Below are 20,542 nucleotides of genomic sequence, written 5' to 3' on the forward strand. Positions count from 1 at the left end.
ACGATAACTAAATAAAAACTAAATAAAAGTCAGATATGAAGACGAAGACTGAGACGAAGGATAACTGACACTGTAGTCCACGAATAAAAACGAGACGAAACTCGAAGGCGTGACGAATGGAGAAGAGATCCAATCAGAACTGCTCTTTTTGCGGGACAAGTTGGGAAGAAATCCAATCAGAGCGAATCTTTTGAGGATACGTTGATCTCATTGGTTGATCTGTGCGGAGGGAGGCAGCCATTTTTAAAATACCGCGGCAAATGCACGCCAGCAACAACAGGTAAACAAACCCGAAACAAACGCAGCAGCTAAGAGGAGAAATACGTAACACAACGGTTTAGCCTACCATGTCCGAGGGAAACTGCATGTCTCGTGCGCAATAGACATGTCAGGACTAGGGCGAAAACGAAGAATTGACATTTGGTCGCAGTTCACATATGACAACAAGGACAACAAGACCGCCTGTACAGCGTGTGGAGCAAAAATTTCCGGGAAAAACACCACCAACTTGAAGCGACATTTACAGACGACTCATCAAGAAATACATGCGAAGGTAAGCTACGGTTATTTTATCATATCAACACCTGTGTGTCTGCTAAACTTGGAGTACGATAGAAGCTAAAGGAATCCACATTTGAACTGTATTGATAAAACTGAGTCTGAGGCGATTATCTCGCTGAATTAATAGGATTATAAATATTCAATATTCTCAAATTGAATGAAATATCTAGGCCTACTATAAGTAGATTGTGTGTGTGGGTGTCATTGTAGCCTAAGCAGTTATTCTCATTTCACACTGAGATGGCAGATTTGTGAAGGCAAAAGCCAGCTTAATAAACATACGTGTGTGTGTGTGTGTGTGTGTGTGTGTGTGTGTGTGTCTGTGTCTGTGTGTGTGTCAGAGAGGCTTGAGGAGATTGGGCAAGAAAGAAAAGAATCACAGCTTGCTTCCCCCCTTTTCACCCTCACAGATACAGAAGAAGTCTGATTACAAAGATGACCATGGGCCAAGTGGAAATAAAGCTAGTGCTGCTAGTGAAACCCAGCAGCAGACCATCTCTACAGCTTTCCAAAGTTCTTCAAAATACAAAACTGAATCGAAAGAACAACATACCAAGGAGCAGGCCATAGCTAGATGGATTGGACGCACAGGTTTACCAGTCACAACAATTGAAGACGAGGACTTTGTGCTAATGATGGAGATAGTAGATCGGAGACTAACAGTTCCAAAGAAAACCAAAATGAGCAATTTGATTGAAACACAGTATGAACATGAACAGAGATTCAAAGAGAGACTGGCTGCTGCCCGGAGAGTATCGATTGGCCTTGACATGTGGACAAAAAAAGGACTGACAGCCTCATTCCTTGCCATAAGCGCATGCTACTTTTGTGTTGAACAAAGTAAACCTGTACACATATTGTTGGCCCTTGAACAAGTAGCTCACCCACACACTGCACTGTCTATCAAGGCATACGTGGATAAATGTATGCAGGAGTGGGCCATACCAAAGGAGAGGATCCTGACCGTAATAACGGACAATGGGAGTAACATGGTGGCAGCCTTTAAACACACAACAGCAGAAGAAACAAGCTCAGACTCAGAGGACGACTCCCCTGGGTCCACAATGGAAAGTGATTCTGAATCTGTAACGGAAGACCAGCGGTGAGCCATGATTAGTTTATTCTTTTAAATGCCAATTATCACATGAATGATTTTCCCCGACACATGAATACACACACACACACGCACCAGTCACTTTATTAGGTTAAATACTTATTTGGTAGTCCTTTCTTCCTGTTTTTAGGTACCATCATGTCGACATGGAAATGGACCGGACACCGTGTGTGGTGCATACTATACAACTTGTGGTCCACATGTTGCAGAAAGAGACGAGTGTCAAAAGAGTCCTCAACAAAGCAAGGTCGGTGGTGAAGCTCTTTCGCAAGTCCTCAGTTGCAACACAGAGGGTACTGGACCAGTGTGGTCTTATTGTTGTAAATGACTGCCCCACACGCTGGTCGAGCACATTCAGCATGGTCACACGACTCCTCACAGTCAAAGATGCAGTCTGTCAAATCGCAAGTGACATGGGATGGGACGGTTTGCTTACCAGTGAGTGGCAAAAGCTTTCATCAATCCAAGACCTACTGCTGCCTTTTGCGGAACACACTAAAACCCTCCAGAGTGACACCTCATCTATGTCCCTAGTGGTTCCTGCCTCTTTGATCTGCTGAGTCACCTAACTGACTTTGCAGAGAGCACTCGGTACAGAGACCTCGCCACTCTTGCGGAGAAAATGAGAGCAAATCTGAACCAGCGTTTTGCTTGCTTCTTGGATTCAGCTGATGAAAAGTTCTCACCGCTTGCAGCAGCTGCCTGCTTTGTCAACCCAACTGTCTGTGAAATCCTTGTTAATGTTGATGTGGCTGATGGAAATATCCCGGAACTGCTGAAACAGGCAGAGGACTATGTGGTCAAATGCACTTTCCCACACACAAGACAGGAGGTGGACCAGTCTGAAGAAGATGCAGAAGAAGAGGTGATTGAGGAACCAGAAGCAGCACCATCCTCAAAGCAGCCTGTATTTAGGTTCCTCTCAAAATGCCGCACCACGCGGCTTAAACAGAAAACCTCCACAACCAGCATCAGGCAGCAGATCATCAAGTACAAGGAAGAACTTTCACATCCCATCACTGAGGATACAGGAACAGACTTCTGGCTGGAAAAGAGTGACAGTTTTTATCACAGTTTAAAGCCACTTGCGTTAGACTTGTTGGCTATGCCAGCTTCTCAAGCTTTTGCAGAGAGGGTATTCAGCATCACAGGTGACCTCACAAGAGGACGGCGCAACAGAGGAAGGGTCACATTGGAGCGAAGCGCTTTCCTTAAAATGAACAGAGAGAAATAGAACAGTTGTGTTCACTGCTATTTACAGCATTTCCTGTAGCTGCACAACTTGATATTGGTATTTGTTTTATTTAATATGAGAACAGAGATTTTTTGTTCCATGCAAAAATGGCATTACAGCTTAGCATGTAATTCACTTGTTTTGAGTTGAGCTTATTGATACCTCTTTTTATTTATTAAAGAAGAATTTCATTTTTGTGCAATTTTTTACATATTTATTTTTTCTTTTCAAATATCTGATTTTGCACTCAATGCATAGTAAGAGATGATGAAGATGATGTTCACAGAGTTGTGTGCTTTTTTAGTTTAATGTGATATTTACCTGTATTTTCAATGCTGAGAGACAAGGTTTTTCTTTTTTACTTGAAGACAAAGGAGTACTCTTTGGTAGTTACAGCCAATACATTTTTTATTTTTTCAGAATTGCACTTGTCTGTTCTGTTTATATCTTGTTGATTTTGCACAGAGTCGCAAGACGTGAGGCATTGTAGCCCAACCAGTTATTTAACTTGGATTTTGTTCAAAATAAGCCCCTGAATTCAACACATTTTAGATCTCATGCATCAATGATGCACATAGTCCACAGAAGATCAAACTGGAGATTGATGCAATATTGAAGGAGAGATCTGTTAAGACATTAAGAATAAAATACATGTTGTATTACAACCGTTATCTGTGTCTGTATTGCATATTTTGTATTGCAAACCCTTATACCTAACCATTCCATGAAAAAAGAAACATTTAGTCGACTAAGTCCACTGTAGATGTCGTCGACTAATATCTGCTAATGTTTAGTCTACTAAAACTAGACTAAGACTAAAAGATTTCAGAAGACTAAAACTAGACTAAGACTAAATGGTGTGTTATTCAAAAGACTAAGACTAAGACTAAATCAGAATTTTCTGCCAAAATTAACACTGCTTGTTTTCAAATGTACCTTAGTACAAGTAAAATTACTGATTTAGAAATATAATCAAAAAAGTACAAGTACCATAAAAGCAACTCAATTACAGGAACGTGAGTACTTGTAATCTATTACTTTCACCTCTGACAATTACCATTTCAATCACTTTTACAAATGCAGGAAATCTAAAATAAACTGTTAAAATTCTACATCACAATGTTCTAAACTTGAGTCCGTGTAAAGCAAATTCTGACATTTTCTTCTAAACACATTAAATGGGTCATAAATGTAGAAATCAGGGATGCGTTGCGTAAAGGAGCCATCATTAGCATAAACCTGACCCTGCTGCTTAAGCTCAGTAAACTTCCGTGGCCTCCAGCGGACGCATTTCGGCCCCGAGCCAAAAACAAACCACATATTTAGACTCAGGGGAATAAAACGCATCCGCTGGTGCTACATTTTTCATGAAATGAGCACTTTTATACACCATGTACAGTTGTTCGCTTCTATCAGGCGTAGTTTTGACTCAAACGGGCAGGGATGCACATATTTTGGGCGGAGCAGACCTTTCCGCTGACACCTCTTTGGTCCGATCACTTTTGGAAGCACTATTGACGCTGGAGCCGCTTTCACATTGTTCTCTCCCATAGACACAGTAAGGAGGCAGCACCTTTCCCGCGAGTGGGCGTGGTTTCAGCACCTCTAACTGACACGCCCCAGTGTCTCAGAGCAGAGAAGTGCTTGTTTTTCAATGATTTTGAAACCTCATTTTTTATTTTAGCGATTTTTGTGTCATTATGTCAATGACGCATGTTTTTCTCTGTGGTGTGACAAACTCATAACACAAAAGCTCCTGTTGAAACAAATCAATCTTACCTGCTCTTGTATGTAAGTCGAAAAACACGCGCTCCCCTCTTCTCCCAGGATGCATCTCTTTTAAAGTCTGTTCCCATTTGGAAATGACATCACAGATCTGACAAAAGAGATTCAGATCAGTTTCCAGCCACAGGCATTAATACTGGATGAGCGTGCGTGTGTTTGTGTGTTGACCTACGGTCCTACCTTGCTGAGGGCTGCAGGCTGTGCTGCAGGTCTTTTCCTGATGGATCATCAGTGAAGAGAGCGAAACCCATCAGCTGAGGCTTCCTCATTCCTATCCTCTGGTTCAGCGTGCTGAGGAACTCCTCTACAGTCGTGGAGCCATCGAATCCCACCACCTTTATGAGACACACCCCCTTTAACCATATTTAACCAGCTTCCACTGTCCACCTCTGAATTGTGGCATGTAGTTCTGATGCAATAACTGTGGCCAGGAGATTAGAAATACTGTCTGACAGCAGTGCATAGAAGCTAAAGATGCACTGATCAATACTGTGATCAGTCCCAAACATGGCCGAGAGTGATGCTTAGTTAAATGCGACATCTTCTGGTGTAAAAGAGTTAAAATCTAATGTGATTCCACTTGTTATCAACACATATCGCTAAAACCGATTAATCCTACAGTCATTGAAAGCATCACCTTTGCAGATTTGGGTCAAACACTAGGAAATAGCAGAACTTTTGTAATGCTGTCTCCCTGGTAAGTGCACAGGTTTTGCTATTTTTTATTATTACCCTAACTTTATTATTAAGGGAAAACACCAAAACCCAGTGGGAAAATGAATTACACACAAACATGTCATGTACATCCAACATACGACCATAGAGAAGAGACACAGAAAACTGGTGGGTTTTACACTAAAGGTGCCCCTCTCATTTATCCAGGATTGGGACTGGCACACAGGAACACACTGAGTGAGTCCTTTTGCTGCTGGATTCCCACCACCACACCATGTTAGAGGTTAGTTTGTTAGTGGGTTACTTCTTAGTAGTAATAGTACGTATATCAGTGTGCGTGCCCTCAGACGCTCCTCCCTCTCACGTCTCGTTTGGTCTAATTTGTGTTGATTTCAAAATGAAAATAAACATTTTGAAACGTAATTATCAAAGAAGTTAAAATTAAAATTTAGTTACTATGATAAAAACTATATTATTCATAATAAACAATATTAACAATAATAAAGTAATATAATGATAATATAGCAATACTAATAAATGGTAAATGGACTTGATTTTTAGAGCTTTATCACCACACTGAAGCAGTCCCAAAGCGCTTTACATATCAGCTCATTCACCCAATCACTCTCACATCACACACCAGTGGGACAGGCTGCCATGCAAGGCGCTAGTCGACCACTGGGAGCAACTTAGGGTTCAGTGTCTTGCCCAAGGACACTTCGACACTATCAGGTACTGGGATCGACCCCCAACCTCCCGATCAGAAGACGACCCTCTACCACCTGAGCCACGGTCGCCCTAATACAATGAAATACCATTAACTAATATAAATAATAAAAAAGAGAATATAATGGTAATTATAAGAATAGCAATAACATTAATACAGTAGTAGTACAATTAAACAATAACTATAATAATAATAATAGCAATAACAAAACATAATGAGAATCCAGTAACGATATTCACAATAATAAACACATAAACAATAGGTAACAGCATAAAATTATCAGTGAGAATACCAGTACTATAAGATAAAAGAATAAAAATAATAATTGCAATAAACATAAGAATACGTATAGTACAATTATAGGGATAAATATTAATAGTGAAAGTAGTATATAATGTATAATTATAGTATAACCAATAACATAACTAATCTAGTACAATAATGTGATAAAAAAAGCATATAAAATATATAATAATATTAAATATGATAAGTAATATAATGAATAAATACAGCTACTAATAATAGAATACCAGTAACTATAATTAATAATTTTTAAAAAAAGAATATGAGAATATAATGTAATTAAATAGATATCAAAAACATTAATGCAGTAGTTGTACAATTGTACAATAACATTAATTAAAGGCAATAAAATAACATAATGAGAATCTAGTAACTATAATACAATACTTAACATAAAACAGCAAGGTAATAGCAATAATATTAATAATCACAGTAACTATAAGATAAAAGAATAATTAAAAATAATAATATAAGAATAGCAAAAACATGAATACAATACTAGTACAAATAGATAAATAATATTAATAGTGAAAGTAATAATAGTAATATTATAATATTATAACTTAATATTGACACTAAAACATTCCGCAAATATATCTTGAGTCATGTCAATCTTTACTTCATACAAAACTACAATACGCCAGTTAAGTCAACTATTCCTCAGCATGCATATACTATACATGTCTATACTGTACACCCACTCGACCAACAGAGAAAGTTGGTCACACCAGTGCCACCACTGGATAAGTTTGTGTAGAGCCCTGATAATAATAAATATGTTGATAGTGATATAATATTAATAGTGAAAGTAGTACTAGTAATAAAAGTAATGTTATAATATTAATAGTAATAATTGCAATAACAAAATAATATAATAATACACTAAAAACAATAACAATAAACAATTAAATAATTTAAGGTAAGAATGATAATATAGCAATGCTAATAATACAATGAGAACACCAGTAACATATAAAAAAAATATATATAATGGTAATTATAAGAATAGCAATAACTTTAATACAATAGTAGTAAGATTATACAATAACATTAGCAATAACAAAATATTATAATGAAAATCCAGTAACTATAATACAATAACATAAAATAATAAGGTAATAGCAATAATAAAAAATAATACAATGAGAATACCAGTAACTATAAGATAAAAAAAGAACTAAAAAAAAAGAATATTAAAATAGCAATAACAACAATACAGTAGTAGTACCATTAGATAGAGATAATAATAGTGAAAGTAGTAATAATAGTAATGGTAATAATAACAATAACAAAATAATTTAATGAATACCAGTAACTATAAGATAAAACAATAATAAGAATGACTAATATGTAGCTTAGCTTTCTTAACTGTCGCCATTAAAAATGTGCATGTTAACACTGACTTTGCAGGTTTTTCCGGGGATTTTCCCTGTGCGCTATAAAGGACGTGACTACTCCTGTGTGTGGTGCTCTGCTACGGAGTAAAAGCCTCACGCGCTTTTTGTTTTGCTTACGTGGTGAAAATATGAGCGTTTCTAATGCTGTGTGCACGGATACACATGATGTTTACTTACCAGAATAGTACGTACCACTTTTCCGCTCTAAAAACTGTGATACACAATACAATTGCTGGTTACATGGAGCTGGTTCATCTTCAACAAACACGTAGTTCAACAAACAATACTAACAAAATAGTGAATGATATGTTTTATATACAGATATAAAGTGATAATACACACTTACAACAGTCCCTGCCGATTGATTAACGTAGATGCCAATAGATGAGTAGCAGTTGATCACAGTTCATCTGTTTCGCCATCAAGATGGATCCCGGAAGTCGTCTCTCAACAGATAGTGCGCTAGCGCCCCCTCACACTCTGAGGTCAAAAGCTGAATAGGTTTCATTTCTGGGCCGTCCAGAAGTGAAATAAAATTAAAATAAACATTTTGAAATGACCAAATTACTCCAAAATAACAGATACACACACTTGGGGTATTTGGAACCCGTTGACTAAGTTTCAGGTCGAACACACACACACACACACACACACACACCGGGGTGGCCGCACTGCCCCCCTGTGGTAGGGGAGTAACTCCCTCTTGCCACACATCGACATTATATACTTGTTTTTTGTTATTTTTTTGAGAATATGTCTTTATTGACGATTATAAATACATGGAGCTAACCTGTTGAACTCGATGCTTCTTGCCCAGTGAAGCTGTGGTTGCTGATTAAAAGCTTATTATTATTATTATTATTATTTTATATTAACAAATGAAGCTTACAGGTTTACATTTTTCAAAGAGCAGTTGCACAAAGAGTGTGAAAAAAAAATGAACTGAGCAGAAAAAGAAGAACATTACAATTTGTAACAATTGTATAAGCCAACAACATTAAGGTGCAATGGGGTCAAAAGACATAGCTATTAGATTATTATAAAGCCATACAGCCTTCTTGGAGTTATATAGTTTTAAAGAGTTCTTCAGAGATATTAGTTCTTTTAGAAACACAATAAAAACAGGTTGACATTATATACGTGTTATAATGTCTATGGTGCCATAGACATTAAAAACACCACCGAAGAAGAAGAGAACAGTCACTGATGACTACGTCCTGAAGGTGTTCGACGACTTAATCCATCCAAACCGAGTCAAACGGCACTGAAATAATGGTCAGTGCAGTTTTTTTAAATGATGATGAATTGTTTATTTGTATAATTTCTTCAGAACAATACTTGTTCTCCACGTGGCGTGTTTGCATTAACACCGTAAGCTATATAGAATCACTGATATCTCGCAGCTAGCGTTAGCATTAGTGCTACTTGCCCTTAACCAACTGTGATAACAAACCTCATGCACGGATTTACAACACTTCTAAATAGAGATGTAACGATTCACCCAACTCCCGATACGATTCTTTTGTGGAGCCGAAGAAAGGGAGTCGGAGGTGGAGTGTTCAGCATAGAACTCCAATCTTTATTTTCCATGAGAACAGCTCTTATTCACCACACTAACACACAGGGGTGAGCAAGTGTAACACCAAAATACTTCCCCGTGGAAACACCCTTCTCAATACAATAAGTTCCCCCCCGGAACTCCTCAGTTATTGGGTGGATTATGAACCTGAAAACATCTGCACCACATGAGCCCCCCCAGAATTCACCCATACACAAAATCACTGTGTCGAGGAGGCACAACGAGCCGGCCTCTACGACTCCGCGCACCGAAGGAAAGGGGAAGTGACGACGGCGAGTCCAACTCAGCAGCCACAGGGCTGCGGGGGGGCGCGTCAGGGAACACTGCAGGGCGATCAGACGAACGAGACACCGCGGGAGGGCGTCCCCGCCGCGGGGGCTGCGCCAACTCCACCGGGAGGCTTAAGTCCAGGTGAGCAGGCTTAACGCGGTCCACCGAAACACGCTCCAGCCTGCCACCTATATCCACCACCAAATGCTTAACCCCGTGATCCAGGACACGGAAGGGGCCGTCGTACGCGGGCTGAAACGGAGCACGATGCGCGTCATGTCGAATGAACACATGACTCGCCGAACGCAGCTCCGCCGGGACATTAGTCACTAATATATGATGGGACAGGTGAATGAACCAGTGCCCAGCTTGAAAGAGCTCCTGTGTGTCGCTGAACGTGTGCATTGCTGACTGAAAGACATCTTCTGCCTCCATTTATCTGTTCACTACAGTGTGTTGGATTCATGTTAATGTGTATTTAAAGACATTTCAATTTATTGAAAAAATTGCGAGGGGAAATATAAAAAAATGTCTAATCAACCAAAACTTTCGCGACCCCCCTGCAGTACTTCCGCGGATCCCCTAGGGGTTGCGGACCAACTGTTGAAGACCTCTGCAATAAAGTATGACAACACTGCTAAGTAATTTGTAAAATGCTAACTTTTAATGTAATATTAGGTTTATGCTTTTACTGTACACTGCCATATCTCTGTTAATATTTAACTCAGAGACTCAAATTTAGCACTAAAATGTAGCCCACTCTCTAATCTACAATTTTAAGTAACTTTTAGAGGTTGCCTTCTGACAAAATAAATTTATATGATTTTTTAAATTTACACTGTTTTTTTTTATTAATTATGCAAATCTTAACCGATTTACACCATTCAACGATCAAATTGTTCTTCTCCACAGTGACAATCATAATATCTAATTTGTAGATTGATAAATCTCTTATTTTTAATGTTATTCAAGGTTATGTGCAACTTTTTGTGATCATGCAATGATTGAGTGGTTGATTAGGTCTGCTAGAGTGTCACCTGTTGTTCTTTTACTTTAAGCAATACTGCTGTTAAAGCTTTAATTCTGCAGCTACAGCTACAATTTATAGCTTAAAATGTTGCTACAATCTTCTACTTTTTTATAATTGTACTTTAAGTGGGAAGGCATTGCCTTTCCTCCTACTTTGCCTCCACAAGGTGGACTTTTACTTTCTGATTCTCATGGGCAGCTGTAGCTCAGTGTTATTAGTGCCTGTTTCTAAGTTCAAGCAATTATCTTGAGGACTCTGGTTCAAGTCCTGCTCTGAGCAGTCTCTGCAACTTTAAATAATTCTTTGTTAAAACTTCAATTACTCAACGAAATGCTGTTAGTTATCTGTGCATTTGCATTGTCGCAGCAATATTTTGGGACACTATCAGGCATCAACATGTAATGTTTCACTGTTAAAGGAATGGGCTAATGTGTAGCAACTTTAGCTAACAGACAGGAAGTTAATAAGTTAACTGCATTAACCATATAAAGCATGTTTGGCACATACCTGTCAAGTTTTGGATTTGAAAATAAGGGAAATTTTCTGGCGCCAACTACGAGCCGTCCCTCCCGCCCAACCAAGCTCCATTATCACTTATATTTTAAGATAGGTGTAGAAGAAATCTAAAATACCCACTTGTCAACCACTTACTAAGTACAGTTATGTGATTAGAATCTGGTAGGTCGACCTTTATTAACATTGAAATGCTGTGAACATTCCTACTAGGGCTGGACGATATGGACCAAAACTCATATCTCAATATTTTTCTCAAAATAGTGATATACGATATAAATCTAGATAATTTTATCAAAGAAAGTCTGACCAAAAAGACAATCTGGGTTAAATTTGCTGATGCAAAATGCCACACAGGGACATTTATTAACAAACAGCTGCACAATATGTGCACTCAGAAATCCATCTAACTGAGCTTTACATGTTGTTCTGAGAAGTAAAAGCAGCGACTCCTAAAACTATTATTTTGATACATAATGAGCTTTTATATATATATTGAAAATAAGGGATATATATGATATATGAAATATTATAGTTTTCTATATAGTCAACACATTGCATATTTATTATTAATTTTACATTGCTTGTCTTTAAGTGAGACATTAACATTTTATTTTCATTAGATATTTTCTTATAATTTCTCATGATCACTCATGTGGTTCTCTGGTATTCACTAATGACTTATTAGACACATTTGTTGCAGACTTTACATTCTTTAACACTTTATAAAGCAGTGTTTATTTGTGGCGCTTGTGATTGGCTGATTTTTAATGGTGACTTACGTGGTTCCTTCAGCTGTTGTAGACGTTATAATCTCAGTTATTAATCTAACAGAACATGTAACTGTGTCACATCTGCTGCTCTTTATGAAGATAAACTCTGTGTCACATTTTACAAGGTATTTACACCAGTTCTTAGTTTTTTTCACCAGAACGTCTTTATTCATTCGTTCATCTCTCTTCTGAGTTGTTTCCGGGTTTGTTGCCGCTGTCGGCACTAATCTCGTGAGAGCTTCCACCCAGGATCTTTCAGGAGGCAGTTCTCACGAGGCTAGTGACGCCATTCAGTTCAGTAAGGCATCTTTGAATTATTATTATTATTATTAAAATATGGGATATTTACGGGAAAATATTAATATGGGAAGATGGCGGGAAAGAGGGGTAAAATACGGGAGTTTCCCGGCCAAAACGGGATACTTGACAGGTATGGTTTGGCACAATTTGGGGAAGACTGTAATAATATCTGATTAGAGAAAGCCAATGAAATGATGAGAAAATGGGTAAACTAAGCAATGCAGGAGAGCCAGCGTTTGGACATTAAAAAATGTAAATGATTAAACATTACTGAAGGAAATGTTTTAAAAAACACTACTTAGTTTCACCCTGAAATTTAAACCCTGTGAGTATTTTCTGCTTCTAGTATTACTGCTAAAGCTTTAAAATCTGTAGATCAACAATATTTATTTCACTCTACAATTTATTTTGGTTTATGATTATAATCCGGTTTTGATGACTCTTTGAATCTGTAATGGCAGATTAGCCATTGCTTCCTTAAAGTTGTGTTTTGTTTTTATCTGGGTTTTGGTCGGTGACAAACTACTAATACCACTGTCAACATGTTAATAAATAACAATTTTTGTTTTATTAACATCTGGTTACCTTTTGTTTTACAGACGGCGTGTCCTATTCCTGTCCATTATTATTGTCTCGTCATTGAAAGTCATCAACTCTACACGGTTACAACGTCTACAAAGTAAACTAACTTAACTTCATCTTTTTCTATATCTTTTTAAACAAGCACACTTAATGGATATGCTTTTGTAATCTATACCTGGATATAATTTATGAGTTTAACTGATTGGCATCAGCTTCATGGGAATCTGACTTGTAAAGACAAAGTTATTTTGGGCTTTCATACCATGGTCCAGCTGCTCTCTATCCCATCCACAGGTATTATTAGATACTATTTTTATGATTCACTTTGAATGAGCAAGTATAAAGTTAATGATGAACCATCCGTGGCGTTGTTGGTAACGGCTTTTATGTTTTTGCTTTTTCTCCAGATTTCCTCGTTGGAAAGTGCAACAGTGCAGGACGTCACACAAAACACTGTAAACAACCCAGTTCACTTTTTATTCCTCATCCGGCCTAAAAACGGAGGTCGTCAGGCTGGAGTGTGTCCTCATGGCCGAGTCAGAGACTGAGTGTGACACGCCGGGGCTTGACACACTTGGGTCAGAGTGTGTCATAGCCCATAGCCATGTCGACCTACACTATAAAGCAGAAATGGAGATCAGGACAGAAGAGAAACAAGGGTAAGAGCTGGAGATCCATGGCTCAGGCTTAAAGATCCAGGAACTGGGGACAGATCTTGATGGTGCAACCTGCGTGGATGCAATTGTTGCTGAATCAGATCACGACTACATCAAAGTGGAACCAGTGGACATGCACTGCTTCACCGCAGCAGAAATCAAGACAACGAGTGGGGAGACTCTTTTTTGGCAAAGTTTTACTCAAGACAGAAAGTGAGCATGTGGTGAAAGTGGAGTCAGATCACAGGGGGAGAATTTACGGTGGAGTCAGAAAATATCATACACGAAGCCCACAGTCTGCAGTGCAACGAGTGTGGGGAAATCTTTGGCAACATGGCTGATCTTCACCAACACTTTGAGACTCACAAGGACCTCAACCCTTACATCTGTGTCCACTGTGGGGAGAGCTTTGCTGTGGAGACCAGCCCAAAGCAACTCCTGAAGATTCACATGAAAGAGAAGCCTCATGGTGTTGAGATCATGGGCAAAGATGTTATGGATGCCTTCAGTCTAAAATCTCATCAGATGATTCATTTACCAGACAGGCTCAGAATGTGGTAAGAGCTTTGCCGCAGCCAAAACCCTAAAAGAACGCATGAAGATGCATTCAGAGGACACGCCCTATAAATACACTCAGTGTAGAAAGAGCTTTGTTTGAAGGAGGCATCTGAAAAATCACCAGGAGGTCCACACACAGGAGAAGCCGTACACCTGCGGCCAATGCGGTAAAGACTTTGCAATGACTTCCAACATGAAGCAGCACCAGAAGACACACGCCACAGTTGTGCTAATCGACAAACCTAACCAGTGTGCCCAGTACAGCAAATGTTCTGCGGCTACCACAGAGGATCCACTCGGGCTAGAAACCGTACAAATGCAACATGTGCAGAAGAAGCTATTTAAAGTAACACCAGCAGGTTCACGCCGTACACCTGCAAGCATTGCAACAAGGGGCTTTAACCACTCGTCGTCTTTTTCTCGCCACCACAAGACCCACCTACAGAATCCAGTTTTTTCACCACCTCAGCCTGGGAAACCTTTGACTTATGGCTCTCCTTTGAAGCAACAGGTGCACCAACCAGGAGACCAGCCCTACATGTGCCTCCACTGCGACAAGGGCTTCAATCATTCTTTATCTCTGTCACGACACCAAAGAGTGCACTCGGAGGGCAAAACCTACAACTTCGGCCACTGTGGCACGAGATTCAAACACTTCTCCTCGCTCAACAAGCATCTCAGAGCCGATGGAGCCGCCTCAGCCCGAGTTACGGCCAGAGCCACAGCAGTCCAGCCCCATCCCAGCACCGAAGGGATTCAGAAACAATGTCTTCCCAAAGCCACACATCCTGTCTGTGGAGAAACCATACATGGGCTCCCAGTGTGGAAAAGGATTTAATCACTCATCGTCCCTTTCCAGACACCACAGGATTCATGTTGATCAGTCAGCACATATTTGATCAGTCCAATGTAACACATCCCTGCTAACGACCCCCCTTTTTTTCTGTTCAGCCAACACATCCACCATCCACACCACGGCTGCATAGGAGACGTCAGACCACCATGTATAAAGGTGGGGTCAGCACATGACTGAAGTGGAGCAGCAGAGAATAAATAAACAATGCTATGTAGAAATTTATGCTGAGCTGTTATTTGAGAAAAAAAAAGTTTTTCAGAAGTTTTCTGTTTATTCTAACTTGCCCAACATTTTATGTTGTCACTGATACATTTTGCATTTATTTTCCTGTCACGCTTTTACACTGTTACAACCATATTATCTATTGTTTTTCTCTCCCTGTGTTTTGTCAATGAACCCATTGTAGAGAGCAATTTGTGAAAGATCCATATAGACCTTCCCTTTAGAGGTCAACTTGTAACACCTTTTCCCAGTTTCTGAGTGGCACATACTGTATATGGATTAATAAAGGTTGTTGACTCTCTTGGTGTGTTTAATGATTTGTCTAACAATCAAAAACTTTACACTACAGTACATAATACTAATTTTACTGTTTTTGATGTGAGGAATGACAAAATATTTAAGGTTAATTTTGCTCACAAAATGATTTTGCAGAGTGAAAGACTAGAGCAGGGGTCTGCAACCTGCGGCTCTGGAGCCTCGTGGCTTTTTGACTCATTTGCAATGGCTCCCTATAGCTTTTAAAAAAATAAATAAATTAAAACAATGAATTGTTATTTCTTACAGAGGGTATTAATGTTTAATTACTTCAAATAGAATTATGATGAAACAATTTGTTAACCTAAAACTAAATCACATTGTTCAATAACTCTGCCACCTTCCTACCTCACCTGTAATCTCTCAACTTTAATTGCACCTGTGGCTAACCTTAGGTTTTAAATCCCTCAAAGAATATTCTCGGAGAAAATGTAGATTTTATTTGTGTGGGGAAAGATTTTTTTTTAATTCAGCTAATTTATATATGCATGCTTGATGTTGCAAGAAATGATCACTTAGCATGTGTTGACCGACATGGTCATGTGTTGTAGCCCTTCAAATATTAACTCAATAAAATATTGTTTACATAAAATTATTACATATAATTTGAACTGTGAAATGTTACACACTATATTATCTTTATTGAGAAAGTGTTTTTTCGGCTCCGTAAAGACCTTTAATCCAGGTGAGATTAGGCAAAATGGCTCCTTTCAAAGTAAAGGTTGCAGACCCCTGGACTAGAGCCATAGTATTGACCAGTAAAATACATTTTTTTGTTCCAAATATTTATCTTCTTAATGCTTTAAAGTTTACACCTTAGTTACATGGAAATAATCAATAGTGAATAAAAGACAAGTTTTACAGCTGTTTACACTGTTGTACTTGCAGTCGTTGACCACATGCTGTCAGTCTTTCACAATCTGAAGTAAAAAAGTAACTATAGTCATCAAACATCCTTATTCAGTCAGTCTACTAGTACAGTGCCTGTGGGAAGTAGGTATTACTATAGAATAGTGGGAGGTTAAGTTGCTTTTTCATGGATGACAAAGTATGTGGACTTTGGTAATTACTTGTTATCTCTGCAGATTATTTCCAGATATTGTGTAATGTTATTTCCTTTTAATTTAAAATGGTGCTTTCATATTATAAATTTAATCTAAAACAGCTGTTTTCTTAAAAATGTTATTACGCCATGTGTCATTTTTAAATTCCTAAAATGAATCACTTTGAATGCCTTGCTGATAAAATGTACTACATAATGTTTCCTTGCCTTATTATTGGTCTAATACATTATTTGCTGTCATGAATAATTATAGTTTTAATCACAAATTATTACATTTCCGGGTTGTCTGGTCTGCATTACTGATGGACCAATCATTGATGAGTTTGCCTTAGTGGGCGTGTCTTCAGCGGTAACCACAGTGACAGACGTGCGTCACTCGAGCGTTAAAATCTTGTTCTTTCAACTTGAAAGCGGAAACTTTTTCAGTCTCTAATATTCCTGTGAATAAAGCACGTTTACCTGCGCTTTGGACAGAAATAACAACATTTATACTTCTGCTAAACAAACGATGGACAAACTATTCCAAACACGTAAGTAGCCTCGATTTGCAAACTTGTTTACTTCCTGTTTTCTATCAATTGGTGACTGATTGTTGCTTTAGTAAGTAAGGTTTATTTCTAGAGCACCTTTCACAGACAGAGGTCACAAAGTGCTTTACATATCAGCTCATTCACACTCACGTTCACATTCACACACCACTGGAACAGAGCTACCATGCAAGGCGCTAGTCAACCACTGGGAGCAAAGACACTTAGACACACAGACCGGTATAGAGAGGGATCGAACCCCCAACCTCTCAATCAGAGGTTCATTTATTTAATAGCTTCTTCAGATTCTAAGCTTTATAGGTTAAAACTTTACTTTGATTTAAACTTTTAAAGGCACTATTAGATTTTCTTTCTAGGTAGCCTACTTCCTCAGCAACAATTTACATTTTGGCCTGTGATAGTCTTATCAATAGAAATATCAGTGTTTTTACTTAAAATGGGGTAATTTGTTATATATTTTTTATTTTTAGTGCCTCCTAAATAGTAAATAATAAAATTAAATTTAAAAAAAATTACTGATTAAACTGATATTTTTGAATTTACAATTGTTTTTCAAAATAAATCACCACACAATCTCCAACAACAGTATTCTATACTTTCACTTTCTCAAATATAAATCTAGTTAAAATAAAATGAAATATAGAAATATCTGAGTTGGTGCTTCTTGTCACTTTCTGCACTAATCCTGGATACTATGTATTTGTAAATGTAACACAGTATAACAAACATGATCAAAAACTAAATTCAGAGAAAAAAAAATGTTTCTTGAGAAAAATAAAAATGGGGTAACGACAAAAGAAAAAAGGTTGTGAACCACTGCTTTAGAAGTTTAGTGATAATAATGAACTCTCTGTATCTTGTGTCTTTCAGCTTCAATGAGGACTGTCATCGTTCTCAATTTCCTAAGGAATGCGAGTCAGATGCGTCACCATCCGTACCTTTACGCCCAGGCCTGCACTGATTTTACAATGGACTGGCCGTCCTGCAGGCGACCACGGCCTGTATTTTCAATGTATGGACCGCCCATCTCTGAACCAGGTTGTGGTGGTACCCACACCTGGGAGGAAGGAGGCCATCTGTGGGATCAACAACACATCTTGCCTGGCAGCATGAGCCAACCTCCTGAGGTCACTGAAAGCATTTGCTCTCCAAACCAGCTCAGCTTTGCTTCCACTGATCCTAATGCAGCTCATGTCTCTGACATTGTTGGAAACCTATTCCTCTACAGCCCTATTTCTGACTTATCTGGATGTGTGGCTGATGGCTTCCCTCTGCAGAGACAAACTGTTACTGAAGCTGAGGAACAGAATGTTGAACCCCAACAAACCTTGATCTGTTTTTAGGGGCCAAGTTACAGACGATCCTCCAGCTCGAAGAATGCTCAACCTGTGAACACTTGTAGTGTAAATATATAATGTATATATCCGCATATCCCTTTTATCAAATCAAATATTCAGTATTAAAAATGTGATGTGTTATTTAAAAAAGTGTTTTCAAACTTTTTTTAAAGAGTACTACTCTCTAAAATCTTCATATTCATGCTTCTAAGGTGGAAAAATTATAGTGTGGATGAAATAAAAATGAGTGGATGACAATAATATGTCTTTGTGTGGATTTATTCAGGATCCTGAGGGAACATGTTTTACAGAGACAAAGAAGTGTCCTGCAAAAGAGTTTATCTGTTTCTTTATGGTCAGATATAGGAAGGGTTTGCTTTCTAAGCAAAAAACATGACATTAGTGTCTTAGAAAAATTACTAGTTATTATTTGTGTCATAGTATATATTCATCTTAAAGATGTAGCCGAATTCCTTGTTTAATCACAGATAAAATTTGTTAAAAATTTACAAAAAAATGGGAAAAAAACGTGGTAAAAATGGGATTTTAAAATCACCAAAATATTTTTCTATTGTGTTTTTTTATTTTTTTGTATTGGTTTTTGGAAACATTGTTGTTATCTGTAAAAATTTGTACATTTTCTTCTCATTTTAGGTGTTGTTGTTTTTGTGTTTTTGTAAATAAATTTGTTTGTCCTTTTGTGTATTTTAAGCTTGGTTTAATGTTCCAGTGAATAAAAATACCATGACGACTGAAGTGATTCAAGAAACAAGTTTATTAGCATATGAAATTAAAAACAAAACAAAAGATATACCAAACTTGGTTTATTAATCTTTATCAAAGTGGTGTTTTTATGTACAAATGGGGCCTAATTCATTTGGAATGTTTTAAAGATTCTGTATAAGTTCTGTGAGTACTACTCTCTAAAAATCTTCATATTCATGCTTTTTTGGTGGAAAAATTATATGTCTGATGAAATAAAAGTTTGGTTTTTTTCATTAAAAAACAAAACAAAAACAAAACACTTTTAGTCAAAAATAATGTATTCACAAATGTAGATATTCAAAAATTAAGCCATGTATTTCACATTTTATAAATGAGTAAAAAAAAACAACTAAATAATTAAATAATAAATATAACTAAATAATTAAATTAATAAATAAAGATTGAAATAAATAAGTAAAATACATAAATAAATATAAATGATGAATAAACAAATATAAATAACATACAATAAATAAATAAATAAATAAATAAAATGAAAACATTGTCAAATTCGTCCACTTTAAACCTGCTGTTAAAAAGTGTCTTTTGAGTGACCTCTGAATTAATTTGTGTTTTAATGTACAAATGGGGCTTAATTCATTTGAAATGTTTTAAAGATTGTGTATAAATTGTGTGCTTATTAGTTTGGATCATTGTTTGTAGTTGCAGTAAAAGGTTTTAAGTCATTATAATTATAAATAAATAAATATAAATAAATAATTAAATAAATAAATAATAATAAAAAATAAATAATAAAAAATAAGTATAATAATAAATAAATAAAATAAATGAAAACATTGTCAAATTGTCCATTTTAAAACCTGCTGTTAAAAGTGTCTTTGAGTGACCTCTGAATTAATATTGTGTTCTTATGTACAAATGGGGCTTAATTCATTTGAAATGTTTTAAAGATTGTGTATAAATTGTGTGCTTTATTAGTTTGGATCATTTTTGTAAGTTGCAGTAAAATTTAAAGTCATTGAAAAGGAATTGAAGTTATGGGATTGAATTTTAAAATAATTTATATTTATTAAAAAAATCTTCTCTTCATATAATTATCTTACTGAGCAATTCCTCATTTTTATTTTGCAATTAGAGTCCCAAATGTGATCATATTTTGGAAATATGACCCGGAAATAGACATATATTGGTTTTCAATCCATTTATGAATATCAAACACAAAATTTATTCCGTTAATAAATATGGTTTTTCTTCATCAATCTGAAGTTAAAAAAGTAACTATAGTCGTCAAACATCCTTATTCAGTCAGTCTACTAGTACAGTGCCCGTGGGAAGTATGTGTTGCTATAGAATAGTGGGAGGTTAAGTAGCTTTTTCATGGATGACAAAGTATGTGGACTTTGTTAATTACTTGTTAC

The 20,542-nt window shown here is 37.1% G+C and overlaps 2 protein-coding genes and 1 long non-coding RNA gene across 4 annotated transcripts; 2 read left to right on the forward strand and 1 right to left on the reverse strand.

Annotated features, from left to right (window-relative positions):
• Positions 1 to 385: 385 nt before the first annotated feature.
• On the forward strand, positions 386 to 2,235 carry LOC114460639 (zinc finger BED domain-containing protein 4-like). The gene is made up of 3 exons (XM_028442543.1): positions 386 to 553; positions 972 to 1,663; positions 1,806 to 2,235. Exons 1-3 carry the CDS (start codon positions 386 to 388, stop codon positions 2,233 to 2,235), a joined length of 1,290 nt encoding a protein of 429 aa, XP_028298344.1.
• A 2,658-nt stretch (positions 2,236 to 4,893) lies between these two features.
• Positions 4,894 to 8,269, reverse strand: LOC114460628 (uncharacterized). The gene is made up of 3 exons (XR_003673694.1): positions 8,143 to 8,269; positions 7,974 to 8,007; positions 4,894 to 5,029 (listed from the first exon to the last, which is right to left on the reverse strand). It is a non-coding gene; the product is annotated as an uncharacterized LOC114460628 (long non-coding RNA).
• Positions 8,270 to 9,502: 1,233 nt separating this feature from the next.
• LOC114460624 (zinc finger protein 135-like) lies at positions 9,503 to 15,016 on the forward strand. 2 transcript variants are annotated; one of them, XM_028442528.1, is made up of 3 exons: positions 9,503 to 9,786; positions 12,861 to 12,940; positions 13,251 to 15,016. In XM_028442528.1, exons 1-3 carry the CDS (start codon positions 9,542 to 9,544, stop codon positions 13,337 to 13,339), a joined length of 414 nt encoding a protein of 137 aa, XP_028298329.1. In that variant the 5' UTR covers positions 9,503 to 9,541; the 3' UTR covers positions 13,340 to 15,016. The 2 variants fall into 2 exon arrangements, with proteins under 2 accessions (XP_028298329.1, XP_028298328.1); XM_028442527.1 differs by lacking the exons at positions 9,503 to 9,786; positions 12,861 to 12,940 and adding an exon at positions 12,965 to 13,137.
• The last annotated feature ends 5,526 nt before the right edge of the window (positions 15,017 to 20,542 follow it).

This window comes from Gouania willdenowi, unplaced genomic scaffold, assembly GCF_900634775.1.
Source record: "Gouania willdenowi unplaced genomic scaffold, fGouWil2.1 scaffold_55_arrow_ctg1, whole genome shotgun sequence".
In the NCBI taxonomy this organism is placed as follows: domain Eukaryota; kingdom Metazoa; phylum Chordata; class Actinopteri; order Blenniiformes; family Gobiesocidae; genus Gouania; species Gouania willdenowi.